The sequence below is a fragment of the Mus musculus genome, chromosome 1 (genome assembly GCF_000001635.26).
Source record: "Mus musculus strain C57BL/6J chromosome 1, GRCm38.p6 C57BL/6J".
Taxonomy (NCBI): Eukaryota; Metazoa; Chordata; class Mammalia; order Rodentia; family Muridae; genus Mus; species Mus musculus.
In genome coordinates this window covers 140,101,510-140,121,962 of record NC_000067.6, presented here as the reverse complement: position 1 = coordinate 140,121,962, position 20,453 = coordinate 140,101,510, and the positions used below count along the sequence as shown (strand labels likewise).

Sequence of the window (20,453 nt, the reverse complement as noted above, 5' to 3'; positions counted from 1 at the left end):
TTTTCCTTCATTCTCTGCTCTATTCTTTGTCCCTGTATTTCCTTTAGATAGGAGAAATTTTGGATTAAAATTTTAGATATGGATAGATGGCCCCATCCTTCAACCAGGGGGTCATGCCTAACCTCTGAAGTGTGTCAGGTTGCTGACATAGGTCTGTGCTCCTTATCTATGTGAATATTGAGTGCACCCAGATTTTTGTTTTCATTCTACAGATTTTTGTATGTAGCTATCTTATCGATATGTGCATATAATGGGTAAACATTAACAAATGAGTGTGTGCTTTTTTTTGTTGTTGGGGGAATAAATTGCTGCCGCAAATTTATGTATTTTCATTCACCTCCCCCACAATTCCTTGAATAAAATAGCAGTGCTCTGTGAAAACTTACTGCTAGTGCTTGGGATTGGAAAACTGCAGAAGAGGAATACTGAGTTTGATTGATTTCTATTTGAAATTATTTAGATTGGTTTGGCGACCTTGTTTGGTACAACTTGGGTGTTCAGAATACCAGTAAAACACTTCAGGGGGATGTCTTTCTCGAGGATTGTAGGGATTAAAGGAATCTTTACTGTCTTCCATTTTGACTATCTTGAATAGTTGGTGTTCTGGGAACTTTTGACCTTAATTTTTGGGGTAGTTTTTCTTCTCATGTTCTCTATCAGAGTGTCTTGTTAAGTACTAGTGTGCTGACATTTGACCAGATGAGCTAGAGGACGACCACTGAGAAATGGAGAGTTCTGCTCCATATTTTCCCTCTTCTTGCTTTTCTATGCCACAAGTCCAGTGACTCCAATCTTTTTGAGCAAAGTAATATTTGTTTCTTAAATTCAGTAAAATACCCATTTTTTCTTCTTTAGTTCCTACTTTGCTATTTTCTGAAAAATTCTCTTTTACACAAATCCACCTCTATAATGAACATCATTAATCTCTTCCTACTCTGGAATTTTAGTTCAGTGTTCCTTGTTTTGTAAAATGTGACGTTGCTAATATTTACTGAAATATGTTGCCTTATTGTTTGAGTCTACTACTCTATTTTTGTTTTCTTTACACTTTTATTATATTGTTTTACAACAATAAAATCACATTATTTTTTCTAACCTTTGAACAACCATTCTACTTTAGGCATGCAGCTACAATGACTCTTGAAATTATTGGTTCTGGAGTCTGTAGTAACTTTGGATATGTTTTCTAAGATCATTGCTCAACTCCAGGAACCCTAATGGGATAAATGAGTTCTAGGTTCCTAACTGATTCAATTTTTCTTAAGCTGAAAGAAGGAATAAAAGAATGAATGAGGGCTGGAGAGACAGCTCAGTAGTTAAGAGCACTGACTGCTCTTCTGGAGGTCATGAGTTCAAATTCCAGCAAACACACTATGGCTCACAACCATCCATAATGAGATCTGATGTCCTCTTCTGGTGCATCTGAAGTCAGCTACAGTGTAATTAGATATTATGATAATAATAAAAGAAAGAAAGACGGAAAGAAAGAAAGAAAGAAAGAAAGAAAGAAAGAAAGAAAGAAAGAAAGAAAGAAAGGAAGGAAGGAAGGAAGGAAGGAAGGAAGGAAGAAAGAGAGAGAGAAAGACAACATTGTCTTCTTTGAGTTCTGACAATCTGTAAGATTATGGATTCATTTGGACAAAAACATTAAGCATATTTTAGGATATACTATAAGTCCTTTAAATTTGACTTTGTTAGAAAAAAAAAACATTCTCTGATGACTATGATGATGTATCTTAAGTTTTGTTATTGTTCGTTTTTATTTTTGTGGCCTAGTAATGTGAATGATTTTGATTATTTCAGGTTTTTACATACAAATGACTAATGGCTACTTTTGTATTTTTTAATATTGTAAATCCTTAAGCAGCTGTGCATACCCTCATTCTTTTCTTACTTTTTACCCTTTAAGAGACATGTTCAGCATCAGATATACACATTGACAATGGATTTCTTTCTGAATCTTCTTCTATATATGCTCTAAATAGAGAAACATCCTATAGATGTAAGCAGGGATATGTGACAAATACTGGAGAAATATCAGGATCAATAACTTGCCTTCAAAATGGATGGTCACCTCAACCCTCATGCATTAGTGAGTATTTTATTATATTGTTACAGTTATACTGATGATGCATAGCAGTTTAATTTTATTCTCCTTTTATATGGCTCTTATTTTTAATTTGTAAACTTCAAGAAAAAATACACACCATTTTTTTCTATTTTGACTTATTCCTTCATTTTAGAGTACCCGTTCATTTGCCTTTTGAATACTTTAAAATATCCTGTACTTTTAAATCTAGTGAAGAAGTCTTTGAAGAGCTGCAACTCCCTGAAAGTGTGATGACCTTATAATATGTATTTGACACTGTGAGTTAAGGTCCATGTCAGAACATCTCCCTCTTAGAAGATCTTTTTAAATATTTTGATATTGGAAAGAAAGAAATGCTTCCAGGTACCAGCAAATTTTGGTGTTTGGAAACATTCCCTTGTTTTAGGACTTCGAGTTAATGAATATTTTCTAGGATCAATAATTAGTTCAACTAATCTTATTTATTCGAAAAATACCCAGTGCTATTTTTCAAGAAGTATTCAACATATCTCAAATGATAAGTTGATTTAAGATATTCACTAATTTTATAATATCTAATACTTTTCAACCACTGTAATTTTACAAGATCTTATTAAAGAAAAGGCAATTAAAATTATACCCATGTAATATTCATTTATATTAAGTTGTAATTGACATGGATTTATTGGATTTTTTACTGCTAAAAATTAAACCCTTGATATACTACCTGTTTTAAGCTCAGCTAATCTATTTCTCTATTTTATGAGTCATTTTAATTACTAAATATAGGATGTTAATTCACAAAAGACTATCATATTCCCCTAAAAATGTACATTTTCACTTGTCTTTTCTTTTGGAGTGTAGAATAAGTATATGAAAAATTAGCTATGAAACTATTTCTAAAATAATATTTTATAAATGTTTAAGAAAGGATATCAATGCTATATAAAATTGTATCTTTCATTTTAATAACTTTCACAAAAATAAATTATTGTTGGTCTCCTTAGGCTCCTTCTATACTGTATTTAATTTATCATATATTAATCTATAAAGACTTTTGTTCTTATGCTAATTACTTATATTGACTATTGACATATTTGAAATTAAATTATCTCTTTTATTTTACATCAGAGTCTTGTGATATGCCTGTATTTGAGAATTCTATAACTAAGAATACTAGGACATGGTTTAAGCTCAATGACAAATTAGACTATGAATGTCTCGTTGGATTTGAAAATGAATATAAACATACCAAAGGCTCTATAACATGTACTTATTATGGATGGTCTGATACACCCTCATGTTATGGTGAGTGCTATTTTCTCTGGAATATTTTTTAAGAAAAAAAAAGAATTTATATGCTAAAATTAGAAATTCCTAGAATCTTCCTTATGATTTAATATAACCTATGAAAAATGACTGTTTTGAAAGCCATTGAAGTTTATATTTACATTTATTATTTCATTACATTCATTTATTTATCCTGTGTGTATACATGCATATATGTGTATGTTTATGTAGGTGTGTATACTGCATTATACATGAAGGTGTCGGAGAACCTGTGGGAGTCAGCTCTTTCTTTTTATCATATGTATCTGAGGGTTTGAACTCAGGACTCTGGTTTAGAGGCAAGGACTCTCACTAACAGCCATCATTCTGACCTGATAATCTGTTTTTAAATAATATATTTATCAGGTGTATATGCCACCAGGTTATTATTCTAACAATTAGGACCCTGGATCAAGAAATTTTAAGTTTGAGAGTATATTGGACTACATACTGAGTTCTGTTTCCAAAAGCAAACAAACCCAAAATTTCATTAAATTAACGATTCCTTTGTGTGGCCTGGGTATATCATGTATCTTTTATTAGAGGACAATTCTTTTACTATTCAAGTTCTTAATTATGTAGACTAGGTCTCCCTATGAAAATTATGAACTGAAATATGAAGCTAGGCCATGAAAACTTGAGGGCTAGGAAGATGGCTCAGTGGTTAAGATCATGGGCTGTTCTTCTAGAGTTTATGAGTTCAATTCCCAGCAACCACATGATGGATCACAATGACCTATAATGAGTTCTGATGCCCTCTTCAAGTATGCAGGTATCTATACAGATAAAGCAATCATACATTAAGTAAATAAATCTTTAAAAAGAAAAGAAAAAATTAATAAAAAAGAAAACTTGAACAGTGTGAGGGTAGAAGATAAATGACAATAAAGTTGAAAAACATTTTTTTAAAAAAACTAGTAGAAGATACTGAGAAATTTGATTTGCAGATTCAAGGATCCACTCAAATGTGGATTTCTTCCCCTGTCAAGATGACTTGGTAGGTAGAAATAGGACATTCTTGAAATCCAGGACAGTCTGGGTTATATAGGAATTGTGTTACAGCTCTGAAAGGAAATACTTCCCCAATGGAGGTGCTGCAGCTCTGAGTTTCCCAGTGCAGGTGTGATAGCACTGAAGGGAAAGGTACACTGGCAGCAAGGAGCCAAGAAAAAGCACAAAGTCACAGCAGAAATAACAAACCTCACACAAGAACTTTATTAGAAAAGACATGAGAACGCTTGTCTGCTCCAGAGTGAAGCAGCAAAGACAGCAGGAGTTTGATTTGTATTGGATATTTTGGGGGCCTGAGGGGTGCATATGCTTTCAAGAGCAACTTAGATTGGTGGGTTTTGTTTTTGTTTTTGTTTTTGTTTTTGTTTTTGTGTTTGTGTTTGTGTTTGTGTTTGTGTTTGTTTTTTGTTTTGTTTTTGTTTTTTAACCAGGTCTCAGAACAAGCTCATTGATTGGTGAGATTTTAAGCTCATCTTGGATCATTTTGCCCCCTGTAGGAAGGAACTTGGCCATTAGCATCTCAAGGGACATAGCCATTATAGTAGTCTCTTGAGGTGGGGCTTGGTCACTTGTCTGACCTCAAGGGGCTTACAGTAAGGGAGTGGCTGCCTCTGCTTGGCCAAAGTGCCACAGGAAACTGAGCAGGAGGCAGGTAAATATAAGATTTGTGTGTGGGTGGGGGGTATTGAAGGGGTTGATAGAGTGAGTTTAAGAGGATGAACTTTTCCAGGGTGGGGGATGGTGAGATTTCAAGATGAACCCAGGGATTGGCGGGTATTCATGCTCAGTGATTTGTGGGGTTTCCAATTTAAGGATTGGCAGGTTTAGGTAGATTTTAAACCTGGAAATGAGGTCAGATCTTTTACTCTAAATGAAGATATCTCATAAGCAAACAAACAGCAACAAGTGACTTACATATTTAAAAAAATCAAACTAAGCAATTGATGATGATTAGTTTCTCTCTGATTATAAGCAGTTCAAGATTATGAAATCGGGACGTTCTATAATACAATACTAATATAGAATGTAAGGAAAGGGATATTAGTTCCATGACACAGTACTTTACCTGAGGGTCAATACTAACATGTCAATATAAAATAAAATATAATATGAAATTATTTATTTACCATTCTCATGTGTGAGAATTTTTTCCCATGGAGGCAATATACAAACATCTACCTACCCAAGATAAGGAGCCCATGACACACCAATGTACAGATACCACCAAATTCCAACTTGATGAACCTTTAGTTGTGCCCAGACTGGAAAAAAAAAACCAACAAAAATCGAAGAGACCACCAGGAACCACAACTCCAATGCAAGCCCGTGAAAGTCTTTATTCAAGCTCCAGATTGGGCCACAAATTTTTCTGATGGAATAGGAAGGAGAGTGACACTCAGATCTAGGGGCTTAGGGTTTATATAGGGAAAAAATTGCAAGCTGTGGCATTCAAGCCTTGGCATGACATGATTGGGTAAATGAGTAAAGGAATGTTAACATTCAAATTGATATCATCAGAGAAATAACACACATCCAAAATGGGGCAGTGTATCTTGGGAATGATTCATGTTTTTTTTAACTTATGTTGCTATGGTGACCATCTTTTCCTGTTGCTACAAGCTGGCCATAGATGTTATGTCTATTTAAGTCTGCTTGGAATGCTTTGTGGTTTCTTTCCCAGAGCCCAAGAATTACTCCAAGCACAGCAGCTTTCTCCAAGGACAGCAGTTTTCTCCATGGACAAGAGCTTAAAGTAGAGTGTAGAGTACAAGATGGAATAGGTCTTCCTGCCTTTTGTCTCTTCAGAATTTTATTAATCTTATTAATTTTATTAATTTCAGAAACATGAAGGAATGATTTCTTATAGGAGAAGAAATGACTCATAGACAGCTACATCCCCAAAGCCTACCCATTATGGCTGACAGCTCACAAAACACAGATGAGCATATTACATAACTGGTAGGCAGAACAATAGGTTGAAGAATGTCTTTATTTTTTCCCCAAGTGACTCAGCTGTCTTAAGTACCTTCCAGGTGCTGGGTAGGATCCTGCTTCGTCTGGGAAGTTGGTATGATGTCATTTTTCTTTTTTGCATCTAGGGTGGTCTGAGCTCCTTCCTTTCAACTTTGCTTGTCTGAGTGATTCTCAGCAATCCAACTATCTTGGTTACTCTGGTAGGGAGGAGCCTGCTGAATCTGCTCAGTTTCAGGGACTCCCTGAAGCTATTTTGAGTTGTTTACCTCCCTGCTTAAGGGGCTTCCCAGAAGGATGGAGTATTTTAATCTCAAAGAGACTGTTACCCAAAAAATTCCCATGGACCTTCAATGTCTCCAGGCCAGACAGGAAATGTGAATCAGAGGAGAGGAAATGGAGTGACTGAGATGGCAATGTGAACTGATATGATCATATAGTGTTATATTACACACACAGACACACACACACACACACACACACACACACACACGGGTATAACAGACATAATTTAGGGGCTGACACACTCTGTATAAATACACTCAGGAATGATTTTTTTTTTCACTTTAAGACAGTATTATGGTATACTTATTAAATAATTTGAATAAAAGAAGCAAATATACATAACCAAGATAGAACAAATCAAACAATAATTATAGCTGGTTGTATTATGGCATTCATTATTTCCACTGGGAAAGAGCACACACTTAGACTCAATTCAAGTTTAGATTAAATTAATTTATTCTTACTGATAGCAGCACAGAAAGGGGTTAAGGGGAGCGTTTATAGAATTGGATACCAAAAGGTGTGCATTACAATTATCTATGGAATCTACAGCTGAACAAAAGAAAGCATTTTAGTCTCCTCAATTGTTCATCTTTACCATTGTACACTAGTAAAACGACCACTTCATTCCTGTCTAACAAAAGCAAAAAACAAACTGTTAAATATCTTACAACAGGAATTCCAGCATCCCAAACTTGTTTTCTTTAGTTTTGTTTATTTTTCTTTTTACTTATTCTTCTCTCTTACAATATAACCCAACTGCAGCCTCTCTTCCCTCAACTCCTCCAATTTCCCACCATCCCTTCTCCACCAGACTCACTTCTCCTCCCTTCCCCTTCAGAAAAGTGTATGCTTTTCATTGATATCCACCAAACATGGCATAACATGATGCAATAAAACTAGACACAAATACTTATTTCAAGGCTGGATGAAGTAGGATAATGTTCTCAAGAGCAGGCAAAAGAATTAGAGACATTTCCCATTCCCCCTATTAGGAGTCCCACAAAATGCCCAAGCTAAGCAACAGTATGTATGCAGAGAACTGAGCACAGACACATGCAGGCTCTTTGATTGCAGCTCCAGTCTCTGTAGCCTCTATGATTTCTCCTTAGTTGATTCTGTGGACCATATTTCCCTGCTGTCCCCAGTTCACCCACAAAATTCATTCTATTGCCACTTCCCAGGGTGATCTCCTTCTTACTTAACCCACCTTCTTACTTAGCCTCACTTGGTCTGTGGACTGTAGCATGATTATCCTTTACTTAATCTTTAATAACTACTTAAGCATTCATATCATTTTTGTCTTTCCAGGTCTGATTGCATCACTCAGGATAGTTTCTTTTTTTCTAGTTCCATCATTTGCCTGCAAATTTCATGATCACCTTTTTTTTTAACAACTTGTGTCATATATCATTTTATAAATATACTACATTTTTATGCATTCCTCAGTTGTGGGGCATCTAGGTTTTTAAGGTATTCAGCCTCTGGTTGCTGGCCTTCAAGGTAGTGTCAGACATGGCTCTCTCTCACTGCATGGCTCTTAAACTGAACCAATGGGGGGGGGGATATAAGGGACTTTTGGGATAGCATTTGAAATGTATATGAAGTAAATACATAATAGAACATTGGAGAAAAAAAAAAAAAACGGAACCAATCTTTGGTTGGTCATTCCCACAAATTCTGCAGCCACATCTTGGCGACAGAACAAATAGTAGGTTGAATATGTTATGACTAGGTTGCTGTCCCAATTCCTCTACTGGAAGTCTTGCCTGGTTACATAAGATGGCTGGTTCAGGTTCTTTAAAACTCACTATTCAGACTCTTTACTAGGAACATCCTTAAAGATTCCTTGGAGTTTCCATTGAACTAAGGTGCCATCTTGCCCCTGAAATGCCGCAAATTCTAGTCATCTTTTCCAAACTTTCTCACTCCACTCCATTTGATTCCTCCTGTTACCATCCCTTCAGTTTTGATAATTCAGAAATTATCTTTTATGTATGACCCTAGTTCAAAATTGTGACTTTTAATTTATACACTAGAAGAAGGGGGATTTTTAAGGCAGAAAAGTATTATTTACTTACTTACTTACTTTTGGTAAAACTCAAAAAATTTTAAAACTTGAAGAAAAATTTTATCATATTGGGGAATGTTTTATATTCTTAATCTGAATAATTGACAATTAACTATCAATTAGAAATACAAGTATAGCAAATGGTTTAAAGTAAGGATGTGCACACGTTTCTTCTGTTTTTTTAATTGCAAAATATACTAACTATATTTTCCTAACTTCAGATACATTAGAAATTATTTTACACATTTTACTTTCCTATTATATTAAACTGAATTATTTTAATACATCTTAGAAATTGTATGACATTAATTTCAAATCTGAGGGAAACAACTTTATGTTGTAAGAATAGGAAAGTTATTACTTTCATATTAATATTTATCTGAAGCAAATCAGATCCAGTGAAAATAAGTTGATTTTTTAAAATCAGTTTTGACATTAATATATTACACTTTCTTATAATTCTCAGAGAATACCATATTGATTTTGAGGCTATATTAGTGCTAGTATGCAACTTTTTTTTTATAAGAAAAAGGGTTACTGAAGCTTCCCTGTGAATGTCCATGAGATAGATAAACCTATCACAATGATTAATTGTATATTCCAATTATCTTACTTTTCAAGAAAGAGAATGCAGTGTTCCCACTCTAGACCGAAAACTAGTCGTTTCCCCCAGAAAAGAAAAATACAGAGTTGGAGATTTGTTGGAATTCTCCTGCCATTCAGGACACAGAGTTGGGCCAGATTCAGTGCAATGCTACCACTTTGGATGGTCTCCTGGTTTCCCTACATGTAAAGGTCAGTATGTGTTTTATATTTGATCAATTAGGATCAGAAGTTTCTTCTTCTTCTTTTAATGTTCCCCATTTATCCAGTATGTCTATAATACTAAAAGTTTCAGGGAAATTGACATCCAAGAAAGACATGTTTTATGTGACTGATAAACAGCCACATATTTATGAGCTTAAAACCAAGCTAACTTGCTCTTTTAAATGTGTTAACAATGTGTTTACACATGTAGACATGATGGCTGAGACTGAAGAGATTTCTTTCATTTTGTCTGCATTATCATTAGAGCTGGTGCTTTTATAGCATATTCCTTCCCTCATATTGCATAGAGTATGTCCAAACATGTAAAAGCAGATTTTAATTAATTCAACACCAGGTATTAAACAAATTAAAATAGATAATAGGTACACTGCTGATGTTTTCTACAATGTAATAACTGTATGATAAAATAGTACCAGTCAATGTGAAAATCATTATAATCAACGCAACAATTACTGAGTGATTTGCATGTATCTTCAAGCTGTCAGGTTTACCAAAAATTCTTCCACCTTCAATACATTTGCAATGCTATTTCAACAAAAGTATTATAGCTGTGAAATGTAAATCTAGTGTAAATACCATTTACTTAGAAAAGTTTTATAAAAAGTGATATGGTGAGTAAACTTTAAATTTCTCCATTTACTAAAATTTTAGACTATAAGATGGACATTTTCATTTATATTTTTTTTTTCCATTTTTTATTAGGTATTTAGCTCATTTACATTTCCAATGCTATACCAAAAGTCCCCCTTACCCACCCACCCCCACTCCCCTACCCACCCACTCCCCCCCTTTGGCCCTGGCGTTCCCCTGTACCGGGGCACACAAAGTCTGCGTGTCCAATGGGCCTCTCTTTCCAGTGATGGCCGACTAGGCCATCTTTTGATACATATGCAGCTAGAGTCAAGAGCTCAGGGGTACTGGTTAGTTCATAATGTTGTTCCACCTATAGGGTTGAAGATCCCTTTAGCTCCTTGGATACTTTCTCTAGCTCCTCCATTGGGAGCCCTGTGATCCATCCATTAGCTGACTGTGAGCATCCACTTCTGTGTTTGCTAGGCCCCGGCATAGTCTCACAAGAGACAGCTACATCTGGGTCCTTTCGATAAAATCTTGCTAGTATATGCAATGGTGTCAGCGTTTGGATGCTGATTATGGGGTGGATCCCTGGATATGGCAGTCTCTACATGGTCCATCCTTTCATCTCAGCTCCAAACTTTGTTTCTGTAACTCCTTCCATGGGTGTTTTGTTCCCACTTCTAAGGAGGGGCATAGTGTCCACACTTCAGTCTTCATTTTTCTTGAGTTTCATGTGTTTAGGAAATTGTATCTTATATCGTGGGTATCCTAGGTTTTGGGCTAGTATCCACTTATCAGTGAGTACATATTGTGTGAGTTCCTTTGTGATTGTGTTACCTCACTCAGGATGATGCCCTCCAGGTCCATCCATTTGGCTAGGAATTTCATAAATTCATTCTTTTTAATAGCTGAGTAGTACTCCATTGTGTAGATGTACCACATTTTCTGTATCCATTCCTCTGTTGAGGGGCATCTGGGTTCTTTCCAGTTTCTGGCTATTATAAATAAGGCTGCTATGAACATAGTGGAGCATGTGTCCTTCTTACCAGTTGGGGCTTCTTCTGGATATATGCCCAGGAGAGGTATTGCTGGATCCTCCGGTAGTACTATGTCCAATTTTCTGAGGAACCGCCAGACTGATTTCCAGAGTGGTTGTACAAGCCTGCAATCCCACCAACAATGGAGGAGTGTTCCTCTTTCTCCACATCCTCGCCAGCATCTGCTGTCACCTGAATTTTTGATCTTAGCCATTCTCACTGGTGTGAGGTGGAATCTCAGGGTTGTTTTGATTTGCATTTCCCTGATGATTAAGGATGTTGAACATTTTTTCAGGTGCTTCTCTGCCATTCGGTATTCCTCAGGTGAGAATTCTTTGTTCAGTTCTGAGCCCCATTTTTTAAGGGGGTTATTTGATTTTCTGAGGTCCACCTTCTTGAGTTCTTTATATATGTTGGATATTAGTCCCCTATCTGATTTAGGATAGGTAAAGATCCTTTCCCAGTCTGTTGGTGGTCTTTTTGTCTTATAGACAGTGTCTTTTGCCTTGCAGAAACTTTGGAGTTTCATTAGGTCCCATTTGTCAATTCTCGATCTTACAGCACAAGCCATTGCTGTTCTGTTCAGGAATTTTTCCCCTGTGCCCAAATCTTCAAGGCTTTTCCCCACTTTCTCCTCTATAAGTTTCAGTGTCTCTGGTTTTATGTGAAGTTCCTTGATCCACTTAGATTTGACCTTAGTACAAGGAGATAAGTATGGATCGATTCGCATTCTTCTACATGATAACAACCAGTTGTGCCAGCACCATTTGTTGAAAATGCTGTCTTTCTTCCACTGGATGGTTTTACCTCCCTTGTCGAAGATCAAGTGACCATAGGTGTGTGGGTTCATTTCTGGGTCTTCAATTCTATTCCATTGGTCCACTTGTCTGTCTCTATACCAGTACCATGCAGTTTTTATCACAATTGCTCTGTAGTAAAGCTTTAGGTCAGGCATGGTGATTCCACCAGAGGTTCTTTTATCCTTGAGAAGAGTTTTTGCTATCCTCGGTTTTTTGTTATTCCAGATGAATTTGCAAATTGCTCCTTCTAATTCGTTGAAGAATTGAGTTGGAATTTTAATGGGGATTGCATTGAATCTGTAGATTGCTTTTGGCAAGATAGCCATTTTTACAATGTTGGTCCTGCCAATCCATGAGCATGGGAGATCTTTCCATCTTCTGAGATCTTCTTTAATTTCTTTCTTCAGGGACTTGAAGTTTTTATCATACAGATCTTTCACTTCCTTCGTTAGAGTCACGCCGAGATATTTTATATTATTTGTGGCTATTGAGAAGGGTGTTGTTTCCCTAATTTCTTTCTCAGCCTGTTTATTCTTTGTGTAGAGAAAGGCCATTGACTTGTTTGAGTTAATTTTATATCCAGCTACTTCACCGAAGCTGTTTATCAGGTTTAGGAGTTCTCTGTTGGAATTTTTAGGGTCACTTATATATACTATCATATCATCTGCAAAAAGTGATATTTTGACTTCCTCTTTTCCAATTTGTATCCCCACATGATCATCTCGTTAGATGCAGAAAAAGCATTTGACAAGATCCAACACCCATTCATGATAAAAGTTCTGGAAAGATCAGGAATTCAAGGCCAATACCTAAACATGATAAAAGCAATCTACAGCAAACCAGTAGCCAACATCAAAGTAAATGGAGAGAAGCTGGAAGCAATCCCACTAAAATCAGCGACTAGACAAGGCTGCCCACTTTCTCCCTACCTTTTCAACATAGTACTTGAAGTATTAGCCAGAGCAATTCGACAACAAAAGGAGATCAAGGGGATACAAATTGGAAAAGAGGAAGTCATTTATATTTATACAGTATTTCTGCAGCAGGTCAAGTAGCATCATGTGCACCACCTCTTGAAATTCTTAATGGGGAAATTAATGGAGCAAAAAAAGTTGAATACAGCCATGGTGAAGTGGTGAAATATGATTGCAAACCTAGATTCCTACTGAAGGGACCCAATAAAATCCAGTGTGTTGATGGGAATTGGACAACCTTGCCTGTATGTATTGGTAAGTAAAAACATTAATACTTCAAGGATATTTTGTATTTGAAGTGATGCATTTATCATAAATACATTTTTGTGAAACATCTACAGAGGAGGAGAGAACATGTGGAGACATTCCTGAACTTGAACATGGCTCTGCCAAGTGTTCTGTTCCTCCCTACCACCATGGAGATTCAGTGGAGTTCATTTGTGAAGAAAACTTCACAATGATTGGACATGGGTCAGTTTCTTGCATTAGTGGAAAATGGACCCAGCTTCCTAAATGTGTTGGTAAGTATGTGTGCATAAAATGATACTTTATAAAGTTTAATATTTGTATTATAGAAATATTTACTACTGTATACTTTTGAGGTTAGTAGTCTTTTTGGAAATATCTAGTCTTAAATAATATGAATCCAAACTTTCGTTGTTTATAATTTGATATGTTTTTACAGAAGAACAGAAATAATTAATATAACCTATAAAATTTTGTTCACTACCTTAACGTAAATCTAGTTTTTAATTATGAATTTTCATGGGACTGAAATGTGAATATTAACACCCAAGTAGATAAGACTATGGCACAAAAATATCATTGCCTTTATTGTATGAGACTATCCTTTCAAGTCTTGGAAAGCTAAGAAATAAAGTTAGCTAATCACCCGTTTTCTACTCCCATTTCCTCCCTAAGCACAGCTACAATGCATGTTTTTATTCTACAGGCTGCATTCTAAAGTCCATGTGCTGGAGCTGGGACCATCCTCCCTGCTATCAGATGTAGAACTCAGGGACTGGATGGGAAACATTGTCCCATATATCACTTCTACACTGATTCCCCATGTTCTTTTGGTGATTCAATCTTTATATATATATATTTTTAATTAGGTATTTTCCTCATTTACATTTCTAATGCTATCGAAAAGTCCCCCACATGCTCCCCACCCAACTCCCCTACCCACCCACTCCCACTTTTTGGCCCTGGCGTTTCCCTGTACTTGGGCATATAAAGTTTGCATGTCCAATGGGCCTCTCTTTCCAGTGATGGCCGACTAGGCCATCTTTTGATACATATGCAGCTAGAGTCAAGAGCTCCGGGGTACTGGTTAGTTCATAATGTTGTTCCACCTATAGGGTTGCAGATCCCTTTAGCTCCTTGGGTACTTTCTCTAGCTCCTCCATTGGGGGCCCTGTGATCCATCCAACAGCTGACTGTGAGCATCCACTTCTGTGTTTGCTAGGCCCCGGCATAAACTCACAAGAGATAGCTATATCAGGGTCCTTTCAGCAAAATCTTGCTAGTGTATGCAATGGTGTCAGCGTTTGGAGGCTGATTATGGGATGGATCCCTGTATATGGCAGTCTCTAGATGGTCCATCCTTTTGTCTCTGCTCCAAACTGTGTCTCTGTAACTCCTTCCATGGGTGTTTTTTTTCCCAATTCTAAGAAGGGGCAAAGTGTCCACACTTTGGTCTTCGTTCTTCTTGAGATTCATGTGTTTTGCAAATTGTAATTATATCTTGGGTATTCTAAGTTTCTGGGCTAATATCCACCTATCAGTGAATACATATCATTTGGTGATTCAATCTTAATGACTAACTGAAAGCATCTTGGAGTCTACATTCTCTTTCCTCTGAAATGGAAGGTTTTCTTAGCATGATCTTGGTCATTTTTGAAGCATGGTCCCTGGTGTCCAGTCTTACGATTGATTGGAGTTTTGGGTATTTGTAAATGCCAGGGGAACATAGAGCTCCTTTGGATATAGCACCTATTTTGTTCTCCATGCCCAGACACCCAAACTTCATACTAATTTGTCATGTAAACAAATACCACTACTGCATATTAATCCTAATAAATTTTTGCTCAACAAACACATTTTGTCAAAGTCATCTTCATCATTGCTTTAAAACTGTTTAGCAGCTTGTTTCATATGGAGAAAGATCAGACATAATATCGTATAAAATTTTAATTCTTTTTTATATTATTCTATATTTATTTTTCTATATTCTACTTTATTATTCGTTCAAATGTCAGAGGTTTCATTTTCTTAATCTGCCTATAGCTACCTTAATATGACTCTCTCCAGTTATGTCTTGCTGGGCTACAAACTTAATGTTATGATTCAAGTATATTTACCTTGACAGTATACATTACCTTTTTGCATATCCTTTGTTTTCTCTTGATGACTAATAGACTGAGAAGCAAATCAACCACATAGTCACCATGCCCCTTCGACCTTCATTTTCCTTCACAGAACATCAGTATCTCTCTTTGGTGGACCAATTTTTAGGAAGGGGCTGATTCTCAGGGATGTTTAGCTCTCGCAGCACTCTCATCAACATTTTAAATGTTATATAATTTGTTCGAATTATTTACTTTTATTTGCACTATGTTTATTTCACTCTAGATTTCAAATTATTAACGAATGTTATCCAGGGCCTGTACTGAAATATCAAATTCAGAGCAGTCTCTCATTTTCAACAAATAATTAAAATACAAACATATGAAAAAGCCCAAATATATTGTACTTACTTAACACATAACATGACTAGCACAATTTATTATTATAACTTTATATTTCTATTTTATAGAATAATCTAGAATATGTAACTATTTATTGTAGACTCATATGAGGGAAATATAAAGGAGACAGATGGTGACTAAAAGCATCTAATTTCTTATACCAATTCTGTCATAAAATTTTTTGAATTATTTTTATACTATATAGTATAATTTAGATGTTCTTTTCTTGTGTCACATCAATCAAAAAAGGAAATGTGAAGTAGAAAATTTCTATTTCCTAGCCCCACATTTTTTTTAATTTTGAAAATTTTAACATTTTACCATTGTGAAAAAATGGGAGAGTAATGAATTTGAACATTTTCAGCTTTTAAGGCTATGACCTAAGCTGATCATGTCATAATCATATCTTATATACAGCATCTGAGACAGTGATTTCTTTTATGCTTTTGTAGTTGCCTAGTACCCAAGTCCCTTCATGACACAAATTTTCGCTGAGACATAAAAGAGTGGACATGATATCCCATTCCCACACATAGGCCACTTCTGCACAGTGAATCTCAGCATTTTGGTTGGCAGAATTTAGTGTACTAAGACATAGTTTCATAATACATTTACTGTATATATATTTTAATGTAGTAGCTCACTCACTCATTACATGTTCTTATTTTCATGGAAATATATTTTCATATAGCAACAGACCAACTGGAGAAGTGTAGAGTGCTGAAGTCAACTGGCATAGAAGCAATAAAACCAAAATTGACTGAATTTACGCATAACTCCACCATGGATTACAAATGTAGAGACAAGCAGGAGTACGAACGCTCAATCTGTATCAATGGAAAATGGGATCCTGAACCAAACTGTACAAGTAAGTGCTTATTGGCACTGTCTTCTCATGAGTGTCCTAGCATTTTCAACTATAGTAGTAGTGTCTTTATTTCCTTAATAAAATTTTCCTAGAATTTTATGTGTGAAATCTTATTCATATTATTTCTACCTCTCCCTTTTCCCTCTCCAACTCAACTCCTCTTGTGTCCCTCCAATTTCATATCCATTTTATGAACTCTTCTTGATTATATATACATACATATATATACACACACATATATATATGTATGTATGTATGTATACACACACACACACACACACACACATATATACACACAAATAAAACTTGTATATATAAATTCAACCTTATAAGTCCATTTAGTGTTTTTTCTATGGGTATGAGCTCAGGACTAAGTTCATGGGATTGGATAACTTATTAGTTGGCTCTCTCATCCAGAGAGAAGACTGATTATTCCAGTGTAGAGCTCCATTAATTTCCTGTAACTCTTCATTTAGGAGAATGGTCAGATAGCATTTTCCCTATCCATACTAATATTTCAGTTGGTATTGTTAATATGCATATCTTGTTAGGTGACCACCCATTTGAGATCTCATTAATTCAGATATCCTGCCCTATATGAAGATATTATCTTCTCACACATTTTTTGGAAAAATAGTTTTTAATTTATGAGTTGATTTAGAAATTACAGTCTCATGTTTGTTAGTGAATTGAATTGTAAAACACACAAACTTAATCAACATGGCTTTACCTATGTGTCATATGGTCCCTTATTCTTAGAGCTCCACTACATATGATAATTTTATCACAACAAATAGGCTATGTCATTCCTATGCCTATGCTAAACCATCATGTCATTCAGTATGATTGTGTGCTCTGTCAACCTAACAATTTATTTAACTCTTCTAACAATCAGCTTACATGGAAAATTCCGGTTTATTTGACACCTTCCAGTCCATGTCAGTAGACAACAGAGGCATTCTACTACTATTTCTGCTTCCCTATTTGTATTATCACTGTTGTTATGGAGGCCCTGCTTCATTTGATATTTTAAATGTTTCTTAAAAACTAAAGTTCACAGAAAGTATTTCCATGCCATTCCAAAATTAAACCTACTACAGGCGTGTTAATGGAGTACATATGTTGTCTCTGTTATTTTATCTTTCTTTTATTATTTTCATTGTACTATTAAGATATTGTTTTTCTTTCCTGCATGGCTAGCTAGTTGTTCAAAGAAGGTGGAGAAAGGTATTCACTACACAGTGTTGATTTATTTCTAATAATTCCACTCTACTTAAGCAGAAATATAATAAAAGAATGAAATTATTAGTAACCATTAGAAAGTACCCTTTCATGTTTTGAATCTGAGAGATGAATCTGAGGTGTCTTGATTTTTAGTGATTTAGTGAAAATTTGTCAGAAGGGTGTTAATACCAGCACTAAATTATCCTGGTTGTGAACCATCGGTTTTCACATCTCTAGCTACTTTAGGTTAAATGGAATGTCCAGGGTAGTTGAAACTTTGAACAACATAATATAAACTACTTTTGATCATACTCCATATTCTTATTGACCAAGAGTCAATGTTAAATTGATTATCAATTGTGATGCCTAATATTTATTTTCTACCTGACTGAGACCACAACTTCCTAGGAAAACCACTTCTGAGCATGTCTGTAAAGATGATTCTAGTTTAGGTTAACTGAGGGGGAACGATCCACTATATGTATAGGTGGCACCATTTTGTGAGCAGAATTCCTGACATAACACAAAGGGATAGATGACTGTGTATTCTGACTATAGATACAATATGAGCAGCAGCTTCACAGTTCTGCTGCCATTGTTTCCCTACACGATGAGCTAACTTAAATTCTTCCTTCTTCCTTCATTCCATCTTCCCTTCTTTCCTTACTTCCTTTGTTTCTTCTTTCCATCATTTTCTTCCTTCTTTCTATATCTCTCTCCGTCTTTCCTTTTATTTCTCCTTCCTTCCTCCTCCTTCCTTGCTAAGCTTCTTTTGTCAGGTATTTTATCACAGCAATGAGAAAAGTCATCAGTATAATTATACTTACAGTATAATTAGTATAATATAATTATATATTAGTATAAGTAAATGCAAGTACAACTTTCACTAATCAACTTTTACTTGTAAAGCATTTCATAAAGATTTTTAACGTAATCTAACATATTAGATCACAAATATTAATAGAGAGCTCTGGAGAAATATTCATGTTATCTTACACTTAATAAAATATATTTAAGTGTATAATTCAGTTAAGATATTTTAAAGGCTAGAAATAATTGGAGCAAGTTTTATAAAAATAATATAAAACTGTATTCAAAATGAATGAGAAAAATTTCAAAGGAGATGAAGAATTGCTATATTTAATTGCTATACAAATGAGATATATAAAATATAGACAAAATTACATGGTCATAACTAAATTACTATGTAATAAAAATTATTACCTCATAATGTAAGATACTGTCTTTAGTAAAGAACTATGATTTTTGATGTTTTCTATGAAAAGGCAAAACATCCTGCCCTCCTCCACCGCAGATTCCAAATACCCAAGTGATTGAAACCACCGTGAAATACTTGGATGGAGAAAAATTATCTGTTCTTTGCCAAGACAATTACCTAACTCAGGACTCAGAAGAAATGGTGTGCAAAGATGGAAGGTGGCAGTCATTACCTCGCTGCATTGGTCAGTAGTTATGACTTACTGTATACCATTAGAACTCAGGTGACGGGATAGGTACTGAAAAACAAGGCCATACTATAAATATTCTGGACACATAATTCAAACAGTGTGTTTTAATTTTCTAATGTAAGTTTTTATTTTTGCTTGGCTATTTCTTCATGTAGAAAAAATTCCATGTTCCCAGCCCCCTACAATAGAACATGGATCTATTAATTTACCCAGATCTTCAGAAGAAAGGAGAGATTCCATTGAGTCCAGCAGTCATGAACATGGAACTACATTCAGCTATGTCTGTGATGATGGTTTCAGGATACCTGAAGAAAATAGGATAACCTGCTACATGGGAAAATGGAGCACTCCACCTCGCTGTGTTGGTGAGAGTGACATGAAAACACAATAGTAGTTTTAAACAAGTCATTACCAATATTCTACTCTCATCCAAAGCAGGAGACAGAATTATTTAGATCAGAACATATACACATTTATATATTTTAACCATATATTTGTACTTGCATAATTCAATTTATGCTGCTGTAATTGATTGTACTCTTTCTATTGAAATCTAATTTTACTTTCACATTTCTGTTTTTAGAAATAATGTAAAGTATATAGACTTCATTAGCTCTTGTGAATTGTATTTTTTGATTTGCCACCAAGTGTTAAAGTCCAAAATGTTTTTTCTCAGAATATGATCCTCCCACCCATTCCACAATATATGGTATTTTCTGAGAGTATTAATTCTTTGTAATTATTAATTAATTGTTTAACAGATGCAAGACAACAGAATGTGGTATTAGGAAGCATTTCCCACCTTTTTTATGATGGCATATCTTGCTTGTTAACATTTCATTTTAGTACAGTTATGTACAGAACAAATACAAACAAGTGAATTTCTGTATTAGTGCAATGAGGAATGCTTTAACTATGTTACTCTCATTTGTGTCTTTTTCAGGACTTCCTTGTGGACCTCCACCTTCAATTCCTCTTGGTACTGTTTCTCTTGAGCTAGAGAGTTACCAACATGGGGAAGAGGTTACATACCATTGTTCTACAGGCTTTGGAATTGATGGACCAGCATTTATTATATGCGAAGGAGGAAAGTGGTCTGACCCACCAAAATGCATAAGTATAGTTTTATTATCATTCTTTGTGTAGTGTATAATTTAATTCAATCTCTATGTGGCACATTTAAGAAATGAAG

The 20,453-nt window shown here is 35.2% G+C and overlaps 1 protein-coding gene across 1 annotated transcript in view; it reads left to right on the top strand.

The window, feature by feature from the left end:
- Positions 1–20,453, top strand: part of Cfh (complement component factor h) — a 97,557-nt gene that overhangs the window by 61,449 nt on the left and 15,655 nt on the right. The window contains exons 10-18 of the mRNA NM_009888.3: positions 1,910–2,092; positions 3,200–3,376; positions 9,357–9,530; positions 13,023–13,205; positions 13,292–13,471; positions 16,392–16,568; positions 19,079–19,255; positions 19,417–19,626; positions 20,205–20,378. Coding sequence (NP_034018.2) covers positions 1,910–2,092; positions 3,200–3,376; positions 9,357–9,530; positions 13,023–13,205; positions 13,292–13,471; positions 16,392–16,568; positions 19,079–19,255; positions 19,417–19,626; positions 20,205–20,378 — 1,635 coding nt within the window. The remainder of the gene's footprint in view (positions 1–1,909; positions 2,093–3,199; positions 3,377–9,356; positions 9,531–13,022; positions 13,206–13,291; positions 13,472–16,391; positions 16,569–19,078; positions 19,256–19,416; positions 19,627–20,204; positions 20,379–20,453) is intronic.